Here is a 19,709-nt window from a genome sequence, read left to right on the forward strand (position 1 = left end):
GAGCACCCTTGGGAGCACTGGAGATGGAGGTGTGGATGCTGATCCCTCATGACTTGCTCAGCTGCAGCAAATGCATTTGTCAGCAGCTCAGCTCTGCATTTGTTTGTTTGGTCCTCCCCATGCTGTGAGTGGTGTAGGAAGCCATGTGGATCTTCCCCCATGTAGGCAACTCTTCCCATCTTCTGTGACATTGCTGAAATATCAATCTCTGCATCCTGCCAAGGAGCTTGGAGTTGGGACATGGAATGTGCTGGATAATTCCTAAGCTTCTCTCTGTTCACTTCCCATTTGAGCAATCTAAAGATTCCTCACAGAACTAAAGAAAATTATCAGAGTAGTAATATTCCTAATAGCATCTATCATTTCTTCTTTTCTAAAACCTCTAATTCTTCAGCTAAACTGTTGCCCCACTTTTCACTACACTTTCAGTACATGAACCCTTTCTGTTTTTAAGGCAAGCACTGCTGCTCTTGTTTTAAAATGAAGTCCCCTACCTGTTCTGCCCTCATGTGTGTCTGAGCCCTACTCTGCTTGTACCCAGTGTATTCCTGGAGGAGCTCATGGTGAAACTTGGGATATTTCCCTAATAGGAGTAAATTACCTGATCCCCTCAGACAATGTGACAAAGTCCATGCTGTCCTTTGGAGACTTAGTTAAAAGCAAAGCAAACATTTGGGAACATCTAGGAATCAGCATCTCAGATTTGTGGAGCACTGCTTAGAAAGCTGAAAACTGGCATCTCTAACTTGTGGGCAGCCAGGTGAGACTGTACAAGAACCAAAATGGGGCTGAGGTTTCACAGCAGCTGACTTTGACTACGTGGATGCCCCGGCTCAGAGTGAAAAGTGCTCTTCTCCCTTATCTGAGGAGCCATGTGTGTGCCAAGAGACCTTTGTTCTGCATATTTGGAGCAATAAAGTTCAGCAGGGATAAAAGGCATGTCCCCACTGACTTGGTTCACACAGTGTTGTGCTCTCTGTCTCTTGCAGCTGCGTAAATGAGTATGGAAGATTATGATTTCCTCTTCAAAATTGTTTTAATCGGCAACGCCGGGGTGGGGAAGACCTGCTTAGTCCGACGCTTCACTCAGGTAAGGCTGGCCAGCTCCTGGATTGTGGAATGTTGGGTTGGGGGCAGCTCTGGTTTGGGAGTGTGGAGCCTGTGGCTCTGCACTGGGGGCTCTCCAGTGTCACAGCTCCAGGGCATTTTGCTGTTGACAGTCTTGGTGTGTGCATCGCACACAGTGACATACGGGCACAAGCAGTGCATCTGTATCTAATGCTGCACCTGCCCTCTGATGGAGCTTGGGGTGGAGGTTGGAAAAACATTCCTCTGAAGGTGGAAAATCCCCTCTGAAAGCCACTGGCACGACTCCTCCTGTTTTGGTGGTGTTCTGGACCAGCTATAAAACCAACACATCTCCTGGTCTCCTCCCCAAGCTTTGCTGCACAAAGTACTCCGTTATTTATCATTAGTAAATAAATAATCTGTGTCCTGAGCTGTCAGTCCAGTGTCCCTTTCTATTGTCAGAATAGCCCCTGTGATCCAAAGCAAGGGAATGCTTTGCATGATGCATCATAAAGCTCAAGTTGTGGGGTTTTGGTTGCACTCTGCACTAGGAATTGTCAGCAGTTTTCCCCTTTGCTGTTAATTTTAGTTTTGAAGCTATAGTGATTTTAAATGCTCTACAAAAACATGTGGCAGCCAGTGGCAATAAAGCTAGTCATACCTAAAAGGTTAACAGCAAAAATATTTGGCAACTTCTGCTGCTTGTTCTTTGGCAGCACAGCTGCTGTAGGGGATGGATGTGTCCCCAACTGTAGAGAAGGGCTTTCCCCCTCATTTTTCTTCCTTTTTTTTTCCTGTGTTCCTACCTCTCAAGTCAATGACTTGCTGCATAACTAGGGATGTATAAGGCAGGGAAAACACAACAGGGTTGAATTTATGGTAAACTTCATGCTGGGGAAATGTCACACTCTAAATGTGATGGAACTAAATGTCATGGGAAGGGGACAATGAATGAATTTTTAAGAGTTTTAAAGATGGGAAAGGGTGAGGATTGGCATCCAGTGAGACTTTTGTCTTGTTGTTGAAAAAAGTTTAATCAAACTATTGTTTTCTTCCAGGGGCTTTTCCCACCAGGACAAGGAGCCACGATTGGGGTTGACTTTATGATTAAAACTGTGGAGATAAACGGTGAAAAAGTAAAGGTAGGAGCCTGATAATTTCAAGTGTAAATTCCTGTGGCAGGACCAAAGCTGAGGTTTTTTGCTGCAGCCCTTCCTCTGCTGGAAAACACTCAAGGAAGGTCAGGGCTGTCTGGCATTTGTGGGCTTGGGCAGTGCAGGGTCTAACAATCCATGTGCCCCTCTCCACCATTGCTGTCAGGATTGTAACAGTGAACCTGCTGGAATGGAGAAAGTGGAACAGGGAGACCTTGCAAAACTGTAGTTCTTGCTTGGGAGACATTAAGGTTATGCCTGGCTCAGGTTGAGGAAGCCCAAAGAAGCATTTTAGTGCAGCCTCTGCTCACTGTCATTCTGGTAAGCATCCCACTGGGATGTGCTTGAGGAAAGTCTTCTGCTGTGAGCTCCCGGGATGGCCATTGGGGAGCACAGACATCTGGACTTGGTGGTTCTGCACAGCCAAGGCTCATCTTCCACTTCTGCCAAGTTATGGATTTGGAGAGAAGCAGAGCTCATCACACTACTTGTGCTTCAGCCAACTGGTTGAACTGCAAAGGGCAGAGTTCTCCATATTTTTAACTCTTTCACCCTCTAAAATAGGGTGGAACCTGCTTCTGGGAAACTGTCCTTGTCCTGAGCTGACTCCCAAACTGTGCCTGAGCATCATTTGGCAGAGCTACTTTGCCTGGGCCAAAACACACAAAGCATGGGATTGGAGACCAATCTCATGCTTTAATGGGGTCTGTGGTTGGGTTCCAGAGCCCAGAAATGTTGGCTGCTACCACTTTGTTCATTAGAAGAGGTTTCACTTGAGGTGCTGTGATATCTGAGATGAGAAAAAAGTAATTATTTGAGCCTATAATATGGACCAAGCTTTCCATGATCCCTGAGCTGCTCCTAAATGAAATTCAGGGGCATCAAAGTGAAAACCAAAGTGAAACCCCTTACTGTCCTTTTTTAAACCCAATAGTGAGCAAATGCAAGAGTGTGACAGTGGCTGGGTGTGACACTGAGACCTGGTTTTAAGCTTGTGTAAGTGATGGAATGGAAACAGGGGACTTGGGCAGATTTTCAGCCCTGGGGATTTTTTTTTAACCTGTACTACAGCACCACAGAGGGGTTTTAAGAAGAAAATGAGATGTTGTGTTGCTAAGTTTAGGACATATTTTAAGAGCTGTGGTCATGTCAGCAAGCTGTGACTGTGCTGTGTGTGGAGCTTACAAACTTCTGGGGAGTGGTGGTGTTTCACCAGGAGGCCTTCCCACCTGAGCAGGTGAAGGACAAGAGGTAGAAAAACCTTCACCTGATACAGACCAAGTTTATACTTAGCAGGTGGCTGTGCAGGTGGGCCAGAGCAGCAGTGAGAGTCATGTGTAGCCCAGGTGGTGATGGTGCTCAGCTTGCTGGTTGTGATGCTCATTGGCCAGGACATGAATGCTGCTTGTTCCAAGCTGCTCAGATAGCAGAGATGTTTTTTTCAGCCAAAAGCAGCTCCAGTGAAGCAACTCAGAGGATCTGAGCTGGTAGATGGTGTAATTGCTGCAGTGGATTTTATTCTTTCTTATATTCAGAGTTTAAATCAGTGACCTCAAGACTGTCCTAATCATTAGAGGCAGTCCTGGGGTGCATGAATCCCATCCACTTTAGATACCTCTTCTTTTCAAGCATCTGGTTCTCTGTCAAATTCTGCTGGAGCCTTTAGAACATCACTTATATATGAGGTCTGGGGTTTGTACTGGTGAACTTGCCCTCAGGATTTGCCTGCATTTGAAGTGTTGCTCCTGTGATATAATCCTGTTTTAAGACTAATTTGGACTGAGGGTGCCAAGTTCTAAAGAGAATATTGGAAGCAGTTGTGCCAGTATGAGCTGTCTCAGGGGCAAGGATGGTTCAGGGAAGCTGTACAAGCTAAGTGAAAAGTCACTGCTGCCCTGCAAATGTCTGATGAATGCACAAGTGTCCTCTCTGAATACCCTTGGGGCAGGATTGTGTGTCACAGAGCCTTAGCAAGTGCTATCTGCTGTATTTCACATGGCCAATGCTGGCTTCTAAAGTCACTCTCCTGCCCCCAGCAGTGCAGTAAATTGGAGTTGCTGGAGCTCAGTTTCAGTGACCAAGCCATGGTGGGAGCTTAGTATGATCATTTGGGCATTGGAATGTGCTTTTGGAGTCTGGAAGGCAAACAGATTTCTTTCAGTAGTTTTATAGATGAAACTCTTTGAGTAAGCAGTGCTTGTGAGAATAAACATTTGAGAGGGGAAAGCAGGAATGAGTCAGAGAACAGAGCTGCTCTGGCTGTTAGCTCCTGTAGCAGTGCCCAAGCCATGACTCTCTTGCCTCTGTGCTGGGCAGCCTCCCCTGCATGTCTGCTGGGATCCAGAATGAGGGAGCAGAGATGTTTACCAAAAGAGTTTTCAGAGTTGAAAATAAATTATGGATTTCTGGGGAAAAATACTTTCCAGCTTTGAAAATAGCTTTATAAAGTCAGTGGAGAGGGACTCTTTGGTATGAAAGCTGTGTGCAGGCTTTTCCTGATATGAGCAGCTACCAAAGCTCACTGCCCAATGAGCTGAGAGAGCACTGTGCAGTTGTGAGGGGAGTTTGATCTGCCTGGCTTCTTCCAATGAACTCCAAAAATATGTGCAGCACTTGTACCAAGAGAGCCCACAAATTGGAGCAAAGCAGACAAGCACTTGCCATGCTGGTCAAAGCTAAGCATCCTCAGTGCTGCAAGCAGAGGGCTGTGCTGTATGCACTTGGTGGAAAGATAAATGTGTGTGCAGATGTTGGGAGGGTGGGAAGCATCAGCTGACACCAAGAAAATAAACATCTAGAGTTGCTGCAGGCTGAGTCAGATGCTCTTCTTTGGTTATTCTGGGGGGGGGGGGGGGAAATTGTACAAATAAAATAGTTGCTGTGAAATATGTTACTTGACAGAAATGACCAGTGAGGGAAAGTGTGAGATGTGCATTTTGGATGCACTAAAAGTTTATTGGTGGCTGCAAGATTGAAAGTTCTTCCCTGCCTTCTGCAGCCAGCTCTCAGGTAGACTCATGTCTGCTCCCCCCAGCACAGTCTCTTCTGCTTTCAATGTCTCTTAGATTAAAGCAATGGCAGGACATATTCACATCAAGTTTTTATCAATTTAGATATCTTCTCAATAAAGGCAGAACATATATACGCTGGACTTAACCAGCAGACGGTGATTAAATGTTTTTCCCAGGAAACAGCTGAGTAACAACAGAATTATCTGAATCTTTCCATCTGCCAGAGTTTGGAGGCTGGTTTGTTTTAATGAGGACTCAGTCATTATCTGGTTTTCATGTGCAAGTAATTTCACTTATGGTTTTGTGTGTCACTTTACAGATACCAGACTCAGCCATTTAAGTACAACTATACCAAGAGATTAAAGCACAAAGGTGCCCAGGAGCCTGTCACAATTACTTTGTTTAAACAAAAAAAAAAAAAAAAGTGTGGGTTTTGTTGTCTTTTTTCCCCCAAAATCCTGCTCCACATCTAAAAGCTGCTACTGGGAGCTTTTGTTTCAAACTAATATATTTATGATGAGTGGCTGGTGTAGCTCAACTTTGGGAAGAAAAAGGTAAAATATTTGAGATTCTTTCCATATATTCAGCAGCCTGTACAGAGAAAACCTTATTCTTGCCCAGTTCCAAAGTACACAGGATTTTGGCTAGAAGTCATCCTTCCACATATTTAATTCCAGGGAGAGGTGCTTTAAAAATAAAAGCTGAAGGAGAGAAATACTCTTTTATCTTGAAATTATGTTAGTCATGGATATTTTTCTTAGACTTCCTTTTTGAAGAATTGAGGTTTTGATGACCCACTAAAAACTATCAGACGGTCAAAATATAAAACCAGTATAAGTGTAGTTTGTATTGGTAAATGTTGTCTTTGTGGATCTAGAGGGTTTGGCAAACATTCATGAATTCTTTCATGCTGGTGAGACACAGGCACAGACTGTCCAGAGAAGTTCTGGATGCCCCATCCCTGGAGGTATTCAAGCCCAGGCTGGATAAAGCTTTGAACAACCTGGTCTGGTGGAAGGTGCCCCTCCCCATGGCAAGGGCTGGGAGCTAGATGGTCCCTTCCAGCTCAAATCATTTTAGGATTCTGTGATGCAGCCAATTCTACGTGTTGGGAGTGCAAACAGTGAGCAGCTGGATGGGATGGCTGAAGTTGTAGAGAGGAAATGTGTTCCAAACCTTCTATAAGCCTTCAGCTGAGCTCCTTGTTCAATCCTGTGCTTTCCACCCATCACTGCATTGTCTCTGGATAACTGCAAACAGCTCCATGAGCTAGAGGAGAGGTTTTTTTACCCCTTCTTGGGAATGGAAGCTGCTGTTGTTGGATTACTGGGCCGGGAGAAGTGACTTTCTCCCTCTAGCCCCTCCAGGCTGGCAGTTCTGCCCACTGCAGAGGGAGATGCTGGAAGTTTCATGGAATCCAACAGAGCTGCAGCTTCCAGGGCTGTCAGCCACAGTGCCAGCTGACTTGTGGATTGAAATGCAAGGCACAAAGTGCAGGAACAGAAACAAATAATGCTGGGGGAAGGGAAGCCAAGGGGAGAGGAGCAAAGTGGTTTCCCAGCGTTGGTTTTGCCCTGAAGGGGAATTTTTTGGTAACAATAGTGCTGCTATCAAATTTTTAAAAATTAAATAGATATGTATTTTCCTTTTTTTTCCCTTTTGGCCGTGCTCTTGCCTTGCTGCGGCCAAAGCTGCAGATCTGGGACACGGCCGGGCAGGAGCGGTTCCGCTCCATCACGCAGAGCTACTACCGCAGCGCCAACGCGCTGATCCTGACCTACGACATCACCTGCGAGGAGTCCTTCCGCTGCCTGCCCGAGTGGCTGCGCGAGATCGAGCAGTACGCCAGCAACAAGGTCATCACCGTGCTCGTGGGTAAGCCACCAGCCCTGCCCCGCAGCCCGGGGCTCTGGCCCTGCCCCGCTCCCCGGGGCTCTGGCCCTGCCCCGCTCCCCGGGGCTCCGGCCCTGTCCCGCTCCCCGGGGCTCCGGCCCTGTCCCGCTCCCCGGGGCTCCGGCCCTGCCCCGCTCCCCGGGGCTCCAGCCCTGCCCCGCGCGCCCAGCGGCGTTGGGGATGCCGCGGCCACCCCGGAGGTGTGCTCCTGCTTTGGGGCTACACTGGGATGCTTCCCGCCAGTCTGGGGTGTAGAGGGCACAACTTCCACCAAGCTAAGAGTAGAGCAGTTCCCCTTGTGACTCCAGATCTCCACACATCAGTCAGGATCTGCTGGAGCTGGTGATGTCTGCAGTTTGCTGTACTCCGTGCAGGATCCGGCAGCCACATCAGGACGTGGTGGTCGTGTGGATCGTAGTGTTCATAGGTGGGGCAGAGCTGGAAAACTGGATGTTCTTGCATGGATTTTAGGGAAACTAAAAATAAACAACTGAGTGTTATATTAATCTGCAGAGCTTCAACTCAAGGCAAAACAGACCTCAGGCCATCTGTCTGCTACAAGCAAGGCGAAGGTTATTTTGCCTACCAGTGCTTTTCCATGCTCTGCTTTCAGCATCTCAGAGTTGGGACTTGGCTTTTAAAGGTCCAAGAATATATAAAGAACAGTGGAAAAATAACTTGGGGAAAGCTAAAAAGTTTCATGCTGCAGTGTCACTTTTAATAGTTTGCTATTTAAATGAAAAAATCTAGGTCATTGTAAGAGGTGTCTGAAAGTGCATTTTAAAGGAAAAAAAAAAAATCTTTAGAGTTTAACATGCCCCAGTGCTACTTCAAGTGAACTGTGGGGTTTATAGATCTTTCATACAAGAAACTCGTATTCCATGAGTATGGCCAGGATGCAAGTGGTGCAGAAATAATTAATAAATGACTAACAAATTGATTTTTTTTTTTCAGTGAACATTAAGTTAATTGCTAGCATCTGCAGCAGAACATATAAATCATATTTTAGTCATAACACACCCTTTGAAGATGGTGACACCCATAAACCACTTGTGCTGAGTGATAATCTGTTTAGAAAGGTAACTTCAGTGCAGGTAGTGGGTCCAAGACACTGCTTTATTGGGAAAGAAGGAGATATTAGACGAGGAGAAGGCAATGAGACAAGGCTTGCTGGTAGAAACACCACCTTCTCCTCCCACAGGCTCTCACAAAAGTGCTGGTAGGAGTGGGACCAGGAGATGTCTCCTCCTGAACCTGCTGAGTCTGTGGACAGAGCAGCCTGTTACTGCAGGTCCTGGTCTCTTACCTTAATTTTAAGATTAATTTATGACAGAAACATCACGTTTGAAATTAAGTGACCAGCAATAGTGTATAATCATATCAGATTCTTAATAGTGTATAATCATATCAGATGATTGCTTGGGGCTTTAATCAACTCTCTGCTAAACAGACCTGTCTGAACCAAAGGGTTGGTCTTGCCCCTCCTCACTCTGCAAGTGCCTCCCAGCTCCAGCCTCTGCAGCCAAGTCCTAAACTGGAATATTAAAATAGGGAGCCTTCCTTCCATGCCAGGCTTTTCACAAAGCTTATAACAACATGATGAATATCACACTTAGTGTTTCATATGCTGTAATTGACATTTTAAGTGCTCCTCAGAGCAAGCACAGGAGAATTTTCAATAGATGTTAGCATGGAAATCCTTTAATGTTGGTTGATAGCAGCAAGCAGATGCACTGGTGCTAAATTAAAGCAAACTGGCTTGGATGTTCATAGGGCATATTTCATTACATGAACTGATATTAAATGGACTTGGGTGTTCCAGGGAATCCATTATTTGCAGGGGAGAGCAAGCACTAGGAGTTACATATTCAAACATATTGAACCAAACTCTTACATATCCTTTATATACCTCAGTTTCTCTTGGTTTTGAAATTAAATTAACTAATTTTCTAAAATATTTTATCAATGCAGGTAATAAGATTGATTTAGCTGATAAGAGGGAAGTCTCCCAGCAGAGAGCTGCAGAGTTTTCTGAAGCACAGGACATGTACTATCTGGAAACATCAGCAAAAGAATCGGATAATGTGGAAAAACTCTTCCTGGACTTGGCCTGCCGGTTGATCAGCGAGGCACGACAGAACACCCTTGTGAACAATGTCTCATCCCCCTTACCAGGAGAGGGGAAAAGTATCAGCTACTTGACTTGCTGTAATTTTAATTAAAGAGCTGGCATGTGATTGCTTCTTCTGCCATGGGCCAAGTGGATTTTTTTTTTTTTTTCTATGCTGGGATTTATCTACTTGAAGGAATTCCTGCCAATCTGACCCATCTGGCTTATTCAGAGTCAGGTTACAGTCCTGGAAACATGGCAGGCTGATGGCTCCAGCTGCATGGCAATGTAGCAGAATACAACAGGGTTTAAATTTCATTTTTCTTGCAGTCTGCGGAGCAGGTCGGAAAAGAAAGAGTTGCACAAGTGCTTCATGTAATGCAGAACATGAGCTGTTTTGTTTCCTTCTGTGGGAGAGTAGACCAGCCTTTCTTGAAGATACTGAAGAGATCAAAATCTCTCTTACACAACAACGTGTTTGATCCTTTTTAAAGTAAAACAAAGTAAGAAGAAACGCAACAATGAACGCTGACTTCGGGCTATGCTGGCAATCCTCTGGGCTGTCAGCAAGTGAGCTCTTAGGATGTGTACATAACATCTGCATCTTCATGGAGGACTCTGGTGTTTGAAATAGTGTTATGTCTCTCATCTTCAGGCACTTTCATGAACGTGGAATAAACAAAAAAGCTACATATAGCAGCGTTTTCAAGATTGAAGAAGACATGGATACGGCTCAGTTGCTCCCTTTGGTGCTAGCAGTTCAGCAAATATTCCATAGGCCAAATGTAGTCTTACCATATTACTGTCTTCTGAATGTGTAACTTAGACTGGTTAGGAAAAAAAAACCACTAATAAGCACTGTTCATAAAAATAATAATAAAAAAATCTCATTACCTCTTTTTCTAGGCCTAAACATAGTGGGAAACTCTGTGCTTCTTGGATATCCAACAAAGGATGAAAAGACTTTCCAGAAATAAAATAAATAAATAAATTAACCATTCCTCATCTAATTAGTCATATCCTGATGTAGAAAGTTAGCCTTGGGAAAGATTATTGGTGGACTTGGCAGAAGTGCACCAGACATGACCAAAGTCTTGTGCCTGCATGGATGGGGTGTAAGGGTTCAAAGGAAGCACAGTCTGAGCTGGCAGTCTGCAATGTGTCCAGCTGAAAAACAAAACAAAGCCTGTAGATACAGCTCCTGTTGGAAGGCAGGAGCACAAATTCGTAGAGGGTTGGTTTGATGGTCAGGGCCATCCTTCCATGTTTGCCCCATCCATCTCTCACCTTGTGGAACTGCTCTCAGAGGTGCTCATGAAGGTCTCTTCTTGGCATTTCCTCTCTCTGCTTGGGTAGCTTCTAGGTTCAGGGCTGTGGAGTCATTTTATTTACCTGATGCTTTGTACCCTTAATCCCAAACTCTGGTACATGTAACTTCTTCCTGCAGAGCCTCTGAAGTGGAAGCACCCTGGAGTTTGTGATGTTACTCCACCTCTAGTGCCATACAATGCATTGCAGATTTACACTTTGGCATGGAAGCAAAACCAGAAGATAGTGAATGTGCACATAAACAATTTCATTTAGGAGTTTGAGTTCAGTTTAGCTAATCTGGATAAATCTCTCCTGGTGATTACATGGCTGTGATATGCTGCAATTTAGAGTTAATCAATTTAATATTGTTTGGCTTTTACTGAAGATTGTAATAGAGCTTTTGTATTGACATAAAAAGCTGCCAGTAAGTACTTCTTGAAAAAAATAGCAATTAAAAAAAGAGGCATTTTGAAATGCTTTTTGTTTGTTTCATGGAAAGATTTCTTTGGGCTGTATCATGTTGTGCCTTTGATACGTAATGGGGAGTTGACTCTGTGTCAGAGAGAGGGGAGATTGCTTTGTCATATGGCCATTTTTAATATATTTTCTTGCTATTTTTAGGTTACTTTTGACTAGTGGTAAAAGGAAGATGTAGAAATTATGGTATGCAGCTTGTTTGTCATTTAAGTAACATTTAGCAAAGAGCTTCTGTAAGTGTGAGATGTTGGGGAACACGTCATCTGCTGCTCTGCTCTGGTCCATTTCAGTCTCTGCTCATGTTGTAATCTGGAGGATTTGGAAATGTGTGGGACTTGGTGGCTTCTGCTGTGCTGGACCATGTGATACAGCCTGTGCTGAAGAGCAGTCTCTTTCTTCTTGAGCATTCCCCAGACTGCCAAGTGCAGCTTCATTTGAGCTTGTGAAGGGCACCCAACTCCAAGACAGCTGATTCTGCTGAGCTCTTAGGTAGTTCTTTAGAGCTGGGCTCAGGGTGTTCCATGGCAGGTAACACTCAAGTTAAAAATCCATACCATGTGTATTTAATTTGTAGTAGCTCTTACTCCCTGAACCTGGACCTGTCAGCATATAATTGATTACAAATAGGGCAGGGGTCTTTGAACAGCTTCATCAAGGAGGAAGGAGACTGCCCAATAAAACACCCATGGGTAACTCAGCCTGGTTTCCAAACAGGTCAAAGAAAGATGGCCAGGTACTCTTCATCCCTGCTGAGTAGCACTATAAATGCATTTTAAAGTGCTCCTTGCATCACTTCTGGAATTGGAACATGACTGAACAAACTGAGCTAGTCAAATAGAAGAAACTGCTAACTTTTTTAATTTTTTAAATTTTTTTTTACTTTGAGTTTTCTGGAAATCTGAATCTTTGAATCTTTTCCCAGTGCTTTCCTAATCTGTAGGTGACTATTTTGGAGACTAGCTGCCTACTAGCAACCTCAAAGCACCAGTTCTTTTTATTGCTAGTGAATCTTTGTGTAAGGACTCCATCTCCAGACAGTGATGTGCTTTTGTGGTGGGGTGGAGTGCTGTGGTTGGGCTAATGTTCAAGAGAATGACCTGATTCCTTCAGTCAAATTTGAACTGATTCCTCTCAGTGTTTGTCTGTATAGACTGAAAAACTTGAAAGGAAACAATGGTGGTATGTGCAATGCTTTTTACATGGTCATAAACCATGTAAAGCTGTAGTTTAAAACTCACCCCTCTTTCTGCTGTTTGCAAACATCCCTGTTGTTGAAGAAGTGATGTTTTCTAGTAGTAATTCATTTACTGGAGTTACTTTTGTACACCTTTGAATATCTCTGTAGTGCATACAGCCAAACTTTCCTTGTAGCACTGAGGGCTTATTTTCTCTTGTACATCTTCTCTTCAGCTTCACTGCTGAAGTCTTCCCACCTGGAAGAGGAACTTTATCAACTGCAGAGTCTTGCAAAACAAAAAAGTCCCAATTATGTGATAATCAGCTCTCCAAATAAACACCTTGCTAGATTTTTGAGACAACTGTCAGTAAAAGCTTTGTGATGTTTGCTGGGTAAAATATCCAAAACCCATGCAGAATCGATCTAATGGGGCCAAATTTGACTGGGAATGTTCTCTACTCTCATGAGAGCCAAGCCTTTAGTGGGTGCTGGATTTGAATGTGTTTGAGGATGATGTAGTCACAGCCATGGAGTAATCTTATTTCTGGCTGAATGTTAATTCTTGTAGTAGTCCTGTAATGAGACCCTTTCGTGACATTTTTAGCACAATGATTATGTCCAAGCAGAAGCCAGTACTGGATGATCAACAGATGTTAGCTTAATCTAGCAAGCCTGTTTGCAGAGATTAATACAAGCAATAGATGGTCCAAACTCTGATTTCCAGTGGGAGCCACGGATTCAGTCAGGCTGATTTTGAGTAAACCACCAAACATTCAGTGCTTCAGATCACTGGGTGTGAAGTACTTGCTGCCAAGTTTTGCACTGGGTGTTGATACTGAGAGTTTGCTGAGACAAGCCATGACTCCTTTCTGTCCATATTTGTGTTCCCTCGTGAAAGTATCAGGGGACAAAAAGCCCAAATTATAAAACACCCTTCAGGTCAAAGAAATAAGATGGAAAAAGTGAAGTTATGAGCTCTGTAAAGAAAGGGAATGCTGGGTGCCTCTTCCTACCTCAAACCCTGAAGTCTTGATTTGACCCCCAGGTGAGCTGTTTGAGCATGCAGTCAGACACACGTTTGTGCTGAGTGCTAAATGGCTCTGTGATCACCATTTAAAGAAAACCACACATGACAAATCAGGCAAGATACTTTGTTCTTTGCTGTAGAACACATGAAACAGCCCTGAAAATCTGTCAGCCTGCTGGTGCTGTTTGTGTTTTTTTTGGAGATGGCTGTGTTGGTAACAGTTGGCTCCTGCTAGTCTGGGTTTAGCAGTTAATGGCTATCAAATTCCTTCAGCAACAGTAATAACAGCAGCAGACTGGGGCTGACACAGGAGACAGTGATTTGAAAAGAGGAAAAGCCGAAGTTAGAGATGCAGAAGCACAGTGGGTGCTCATACATGGGACAATTGGCTTTCCACAGCTTTTGCTGACAAGGGATGCAATTAGTTAGAGTCAAATCCACTGGGTTTTGCCCTGGTTCTTATCCCTAAGGACCACTGTTTGTTCAGCTGCTTTTCCACTTGTCTTCTCAGTATGAGGGACTGTCTGTAAATCAGGCTGAAATGTTGAGCTAGCATCATTCCTGCAGTCAGAGACTGAATTCAGTTGGGAAATAGGTGAAATTCTCCAGCTGTTGAAACAGGCTGAGCAAACATGCAGGATATGCTGCCCTTTGGGAACCTGTGGTGCCATTGGGGTCAGATATGGCTAGAGACACTGTCACTGAAACCCTCTCCTGGCTGTGGGCAGAATGAATGCTACAGCCATTTCTGCAATGGAAAGATGGGTCTCTGGAGTAGAAAATGCAAGTAAAGAGATGATTCCACATGCTTACGGTTTTCTCCATCCCATCCTCTTTTAAAATTGCATATATGGATTTGATTTTGATTGCTCTGGGCTTTCGTAAAGGTTTGCTTTGGAAGTTAGTCTGAAATTCTGCATTCTTTTACTTCCAGTGTCAAAGCACCCAATATCCTTATGTGATGGGCTCCTATCAACCCTACAAACAAAGTCCTTTTTGAGTTAATTCAGTTAGAGAAAGGTGTTTCTAGAGGATACTTTGTGAATTTCCAGTGAACAAGTATGGAAATTGTCCTTTTTTGAATGTCTCTATACATAAGGGCTCACCAGAAAACCATCTGGAGCCAAAGGAAATACTCTAATCAGTTCTAGCAGTGAAACGCCTGTTAAATCAAAATATTTTCTTCCAGTTTTTTAAAAGTTATCTCAACAAATTTGGGGTTTGACATCACCCTTTTTCCTTGCATCAGTTCTATCCTCTTGTTGCAGTGGGTAATAATTGTTGTAGCTGCTGTTCAAGGATCATCATTTTGAAGGACATTGTCTTATGGTAATGAATGGTGGGGAAACAGGAGCTTGATTTCTTATAGTGCATCCTAAGCAGAGCAACCTCAGCTGGGACTGGTGATGTCTTTGAAATGTAATCATCCACTTGAGCTGTAGCTAAATGTACCATAAATGTTACTGATCTCACATCTGCCTCAGTTTAGGATTTGTCTTGGCTGGGAAAGCAGACAGCAGGGTAGTCATGCTGACCATGATGCAGAGCTCCCAAAGCAGCACAATGCCTTGCTCTGACTTACCCCTCTAATCCCCACCTCACTCACCTGACCCAGAGCTGCCTTTGCTGTACTGAACCATGTCCAGCTGGGATAGATCACCAGCTGCCATCACTCACAGATGCCATCACAACCTTTCCTCTCATGTGAACGAGCTGTAACTTAAACCAGAAGTAAAATCTATGCCATGTGAGTCACAGGTGTGTGTTTCTTTATGAGTGGGAGCCACAGATCCAGAAAAAAACCCCCATCTCTAAAGCTTGCTCCTTCAAATGCAGTCGATGGGATAACTGAGGGAAGATAATGCAGACAGAGCAAAAAATGAGATGGCAATGAGTGTAATTTAGGCTGTAAATGTCAGTGAAAAGTTAGACTGGTTTTAAGAGGACAGCCAGGGTCAACAGCACAGCTTATTTGTCTGGATGACCAGGAGCTGGGTTTACAATACTCTTTAAGATTGTCTCTGTTTTCACATTAATAACTTGCAATTAGAACTTGGTGGATGTGACCACATATTTTGAACAAGTTATCCCTTTCCAGTAAGCTTAGAAGAGAATTTTAGCTCTGGTTAGTGCTACAATATTACTCAAACAGATGCCTGTTTTACATTTGCACCTTTGCTTTTTCCACTTGTGCTTATATTGGGATAACATTCTCAAGGACATGCACACTTGTGAGTAGGCAGTGGTGGTGTCCCTGGTGAGCATTTTCTGAATGCCTGGTCCTCAGGCAGGAAAATGACATGGCCAAAACCTGTGTCAGTCATTATTTTAGCTGTGCAGGGTTCCCCTGGGGTAGAGGGGATGGTAAAAGCATTCTTATGCTTTCATGGGCAGCAGTCAAGGGCTCTGGAGTGTCTGGTGTCACATGAATGCAAACCTCGGCACTTTTCAAAGCTTGATTCCTCTAGTACCTCTCATCAATGAATCTGCTCTTCTCTAATTACTGCTCATGCCTCAAGCACTGTAGAGGGATGATCTGATTGCAGGAACCACTGGATCTGACTCCTGCTTTAGTTAGAAAGAAGAGCATCAGAGGCTCATTTTCTGTGCCACCTCGAGCTTCTTACTATGGACATAAAGCTATTAATTCAGTAAGGAAGGAATACTTCGTTTTTGCAGGATCAATAAAAGAGATTCAGACATTAAGAATTGATGGGAGTTAGGTGCAAATGAGTTGCTCTCTAGTGAGCAGGTGGGTGCTGCTCTCCATCCTGTGAGACTTGGGGTGGTGTGGAGGAGGAGCTGTCACTGGGGAATGTGAATGTCTCCGAGGGCTGGGGTTGCATCATTGGCACAGAGCTTTAGCAAATGTAGTGTCCCAGCAGCTGAGTCTTTACAGAAGGGCAAACAGAGGAGAGGGAATACCAGTTTTATATTTTAATAGAGTGGGAATAAAATTCTTGGTCTGTGGTGGGGAGAGCTGCTGTGTTTTCAGGCACTGCCATTGCCTCAGCTCTTGTGGACTGTTGGGAAGAAAGGGTTACCACTCACCCCACACACAGCCAGCACTGAAGGGGGAAAAACTAACTTCTGAAGCCAACATTTTAGTGGAGAAAAGGCCTTCTAATGAGAGCATGGAGCAAGCCCAGCTCTTGTTACTATGCTGATTGGGAGTGACAAGTATATCTCTGGATATTGGGGAAGTAGTTTAAAATATGCCATCGTTTTTAGCATAATAAGATGCACTGCAGATATGTCACATCCATTTTATTCTCCACAGCTGTTTACAAAAGGAAAAAAAAAACCAAAACCCTGAGATTGGAGCAGCTGCAGTCACTCAGCTGTCAATATGGGACAAGGCTCTTTCTGCTCTTTTATTTCCACTTCACTCTGTTCTGCTGCACATATTTGGCTGTACTGTGAATTTGCAGATCATGAGATTTTTTTTCAAACTTCTCTTGATCTATACAGAAAGACTCACCCAGTTCTCATTTGAATTCATTAATACTTTGAGTAGGCATTTTAATTTTATGTTTACAGGCTTGTTTCCCTTTGTAATGTTATCTAACTGACAAGTTTGTCGTGCTCTGCATTACCTTTAGACTTGTGAATCTAAAACATTTCCTCTTTCCTGAAAGATATGATAATTTTTAGAGATGCTACAAAGGCATCTTCATTTCCTCAGGAGAAAACCTGAATTACCCTCAGCTTTGATTACTATCAAATCAACATTGAAGCACGTAATTTCTTTTACAGCATGAACAAAGTATGCTTTATACCATCAACTATAGTTGGAATTGTAGTTTAAAAATCTGCTTAGGCACTAACAGCAGCATTTTGTTTGTGATTTCCATGCCAGGAAGTCACAGCATTAAAGGAATTTTCTGTGTTGGAGTTTTTCCCACAATGGTCTGCTGTCTTTTTCCCCAACAATTGTGAATTTAGCACAATGTACAGAATTTTAGCAAGAACCCTGATTCCTAAACATTTGGCCAGAAGAATGAGGAGAGGATGTGGTTTTTGTTGATCAAGCACAACCACTTCAGTGGAAAAAATGCACTACAGCTGGTCAGACAATTGATGTCGTTGGTGGGGTAGTGCTGTCTTTGGGGAGGGTATAGGTGTTAGCAAATCACCAAACTGTGAATCTTTCACTGTCAGAAGCATTTGGCTTGTCTCTTCTTTATGTTCTCGTGGTCAAGTGTGGTACAGTGGGCTTGAGAAAGGAATGTGTTTTGGGTTGACCAGGATGATGAATGTATGATGCTTCATGTTTATTTGTAATGTCCTTTTTATACTTAGAAATTGCTTACATGTGTATCTGTATGTAAATAAATGTTTAATCCTTTCCACTTGGTGTTCAAAGTGTTTGATTTGTTTGGTTTTTGATTTGGACTGCAAAGCAAAGTTGCCTTAAATACAAGGCATTCAATTGACATGATTTGACATCAGACCAGCAAACTCATAGCTACTAAGGATTTTCTGCTTGGGCTGAGCATACTGAGGCTCTTGCAGCACTAAGACCTCACAAGAAGAACAGATGGAGAGCTGCTGCCCATGGGAGTGAGGTCCCTTTGCAGTAGAAGAGGAAAAACATACTCGGAGTAGGAGAAATTATAGAGGTTTGAAATGCCAAAGAAATGCCGGCGTCAGGCACTAGAGGGTGGCCTTTGACAGGCACCATCCACTCACTGACCTTGTGAGCCTGTGGCACCTTAAACTCTTGTCCTAGCAAGATGCTGGATTTGTGTAGGATTAAGTGTTGGGTGATGGTTGGATGCTTTGGTTTACACCCAGTCTTTTTTTATTATTTTTTTTTTTTTTAATGCCATTCCTTTTGTTCAGCCTTCAATTTGCTGTTTTCATTCTCATTGAACTCCACTGGAGTTCTCCAATGACCTTCCTCAAGGCCTAGAATCCTTTTGGACAAGATCTCCCATTTTAAGCCTTTTGTCTTTTGGTAAATACATAGGGTTTGTGCTCTGACTCCTTCTGGGGATCATGTTTCCTCCCCTGTGCTCTGCCCCACATCAAAGATGACTCCTGCTAACACCTACACTGAGAAACGAGCTGTGAAGCCTGAAGACACCATGTGTCTTTTATTGCCTCTTCCACTGACCTTGAAGCTCCTTCCTTGGTAAATGTCTGACATGAGGGCTGGACCATCTGCTCTTCCTTTCCCCAGGAAGCTGGCAATTTGAGTCAGTGAGAGAGCAGAGAGGTATTTGGAAAGGGAAAAGTCCCTGTATGCTTCTAGGTAGGAACAAGGCAAAGGGAGGGGAAGGAAAACATCCTTCAGATGTTCAGACCTCTTGGGAAGTGAATATTTTACTGAAAGAGAGGAGGGCTGGAGTGTGTTGCTTTTTAGGGGTGAAGGCTGTAGAAAACAGACCAGACTCTTCCTGGGGAAAGGTAAGGGGCAGGTGAAGAGTGGCAGCTCTTCTTCCCAAGGAATATTTCACCAGTGGGATGTGCAACCTTCTTCTTGTTCAGCAGGTGTAGCAGCAAGGGTACAATTTGTGCCAGGCTATGCTGAGGGTGAAATGAATGTGAGCACACAAAGGCTCCCTGCAAAAAGGGAACAAGCTGCCCAGGGGAAGAAAGACAAGGCTGACTGACTACAGGAGCAAAAGCAAGAGAGCTTTTTCTGCCTCTCTTCCATCCTCTCATGGTCAAAGTCTCCCTACCGAGTGTGTGGGGAGCTCTGCCAGAAGATGTCATCTTGCTGACAGGGGCCTGTCACACAACAATACTTTTTGCTCTCACTCTGTTCCAGTCCTCTTGCACAAAGCACAGGAGAGCTGAGTGTCCTGCTTTAATTTCAATGGTAAGGCACAGACAGTCCTGCCTAATTTAAAATCTACTCTTGATTTATGGATTTCTATGCGCAAGGAATCAATCACAAACCCAGTATGCATTTTCAGGAGTTTTATTACCCTCAGAATTAAACATGCTGAGCTTTAGTCTTTTTGTACAGGCTTATAATTATAATCCCATTGGCCTGCACCAAAGCTATCACTTACTGTAGCATGTGAATGAATTGTCTGCTGAAAAAAATCACTCATGCTGCACCAAACATTTCATGTCAAGATGCTGTCAGGTATATGATGTAGAAGCTCTGGCAGTGTTTCATAGCTAGCTGCATCAAGTCTCTGGTGTCTCACTTGGATCAGCTCTGACTCCTGGTGATTGAGTGGGTATCTGTCCAGTTCATCACAAGGGCATGCTTAAAGAGCCAATGATAACTGCAGTACCCTATTATGTCCTGGAGTACTAGAAACTGGTTTCAAGTATTGTGGTGTCTTAAAACCTTTTCTGTATTGCTTTTTCTATGCTCAGTGATTTGGGTATAAGTAATGTAGCTTTTCACTACTACATTTTTTCTATGTAATCTATACATGCAGATTTGTAATTTCCAGGCAGGAAACATTTCTTACCCCTTTTCCACTTGCCCCAAGGGTTCAAGTAGGATTTTATTTGC

The 19,709-nt window shown here is 43.7% G+C and overlaps 1 protein-coding gene across 2 annotated transcripts in view; it reads left to right on the forward strand.

The window, feature by feature from the left end:
* Nucleotides 1–17,580, forward strand: part of RAB30 (RAB30, member RAS oncogene family) — a 46,986-nt gene extending 29,406 nt beyond the window's left edge. Inside the window, exons 2-5 of one of the 2 annotated variants that reach the window (XM_079303938.1) lie at nucleotides 990–1,090; nucleotides 2,127–2,210; nucleotides 6,925–7,108; nucleotides 9,098–17,580. In XM_079303938.1, coding sequence (XP_079160064.1) covers nucleotides 998–1,090; nucleotides 2,127–2,210; nucleotides 6,925–7,108; nucleotides 9,098–9,348 — 612 coding nt within the window. In that variant the 5' untranslated portion in view covers nucleotides 990–997 and the 3' untranslated portion in view covers nucleotides 9,349–17,580. The remainder of the gene's footprint in view (nucleotides 1–989; nucleotides 1,091–2,126; nucleotides 2,211–6,924; nucleotides 7,109–9,097) is intronic. The other variant, XM_079303939.1, reaches the window with a different exon arrangement.
* The last annotated feature ends 2,129 nt before the right edge of the window (nucleotides 17,581–19,709 follow it).

Source organism: Erithacus rubecula, assembly GCF_903797595.1.
Source record: "Erithacus rubecula genome assembly, chromosome: 1".
In the NCBI taxonomy this organism is placed as follows: domain Eukaryota; kingdom Metazoa; phylum Chordata; class Aves; order Passeriformes; family Muscicapidae; genus Erithacus; species Erithacus rubecula.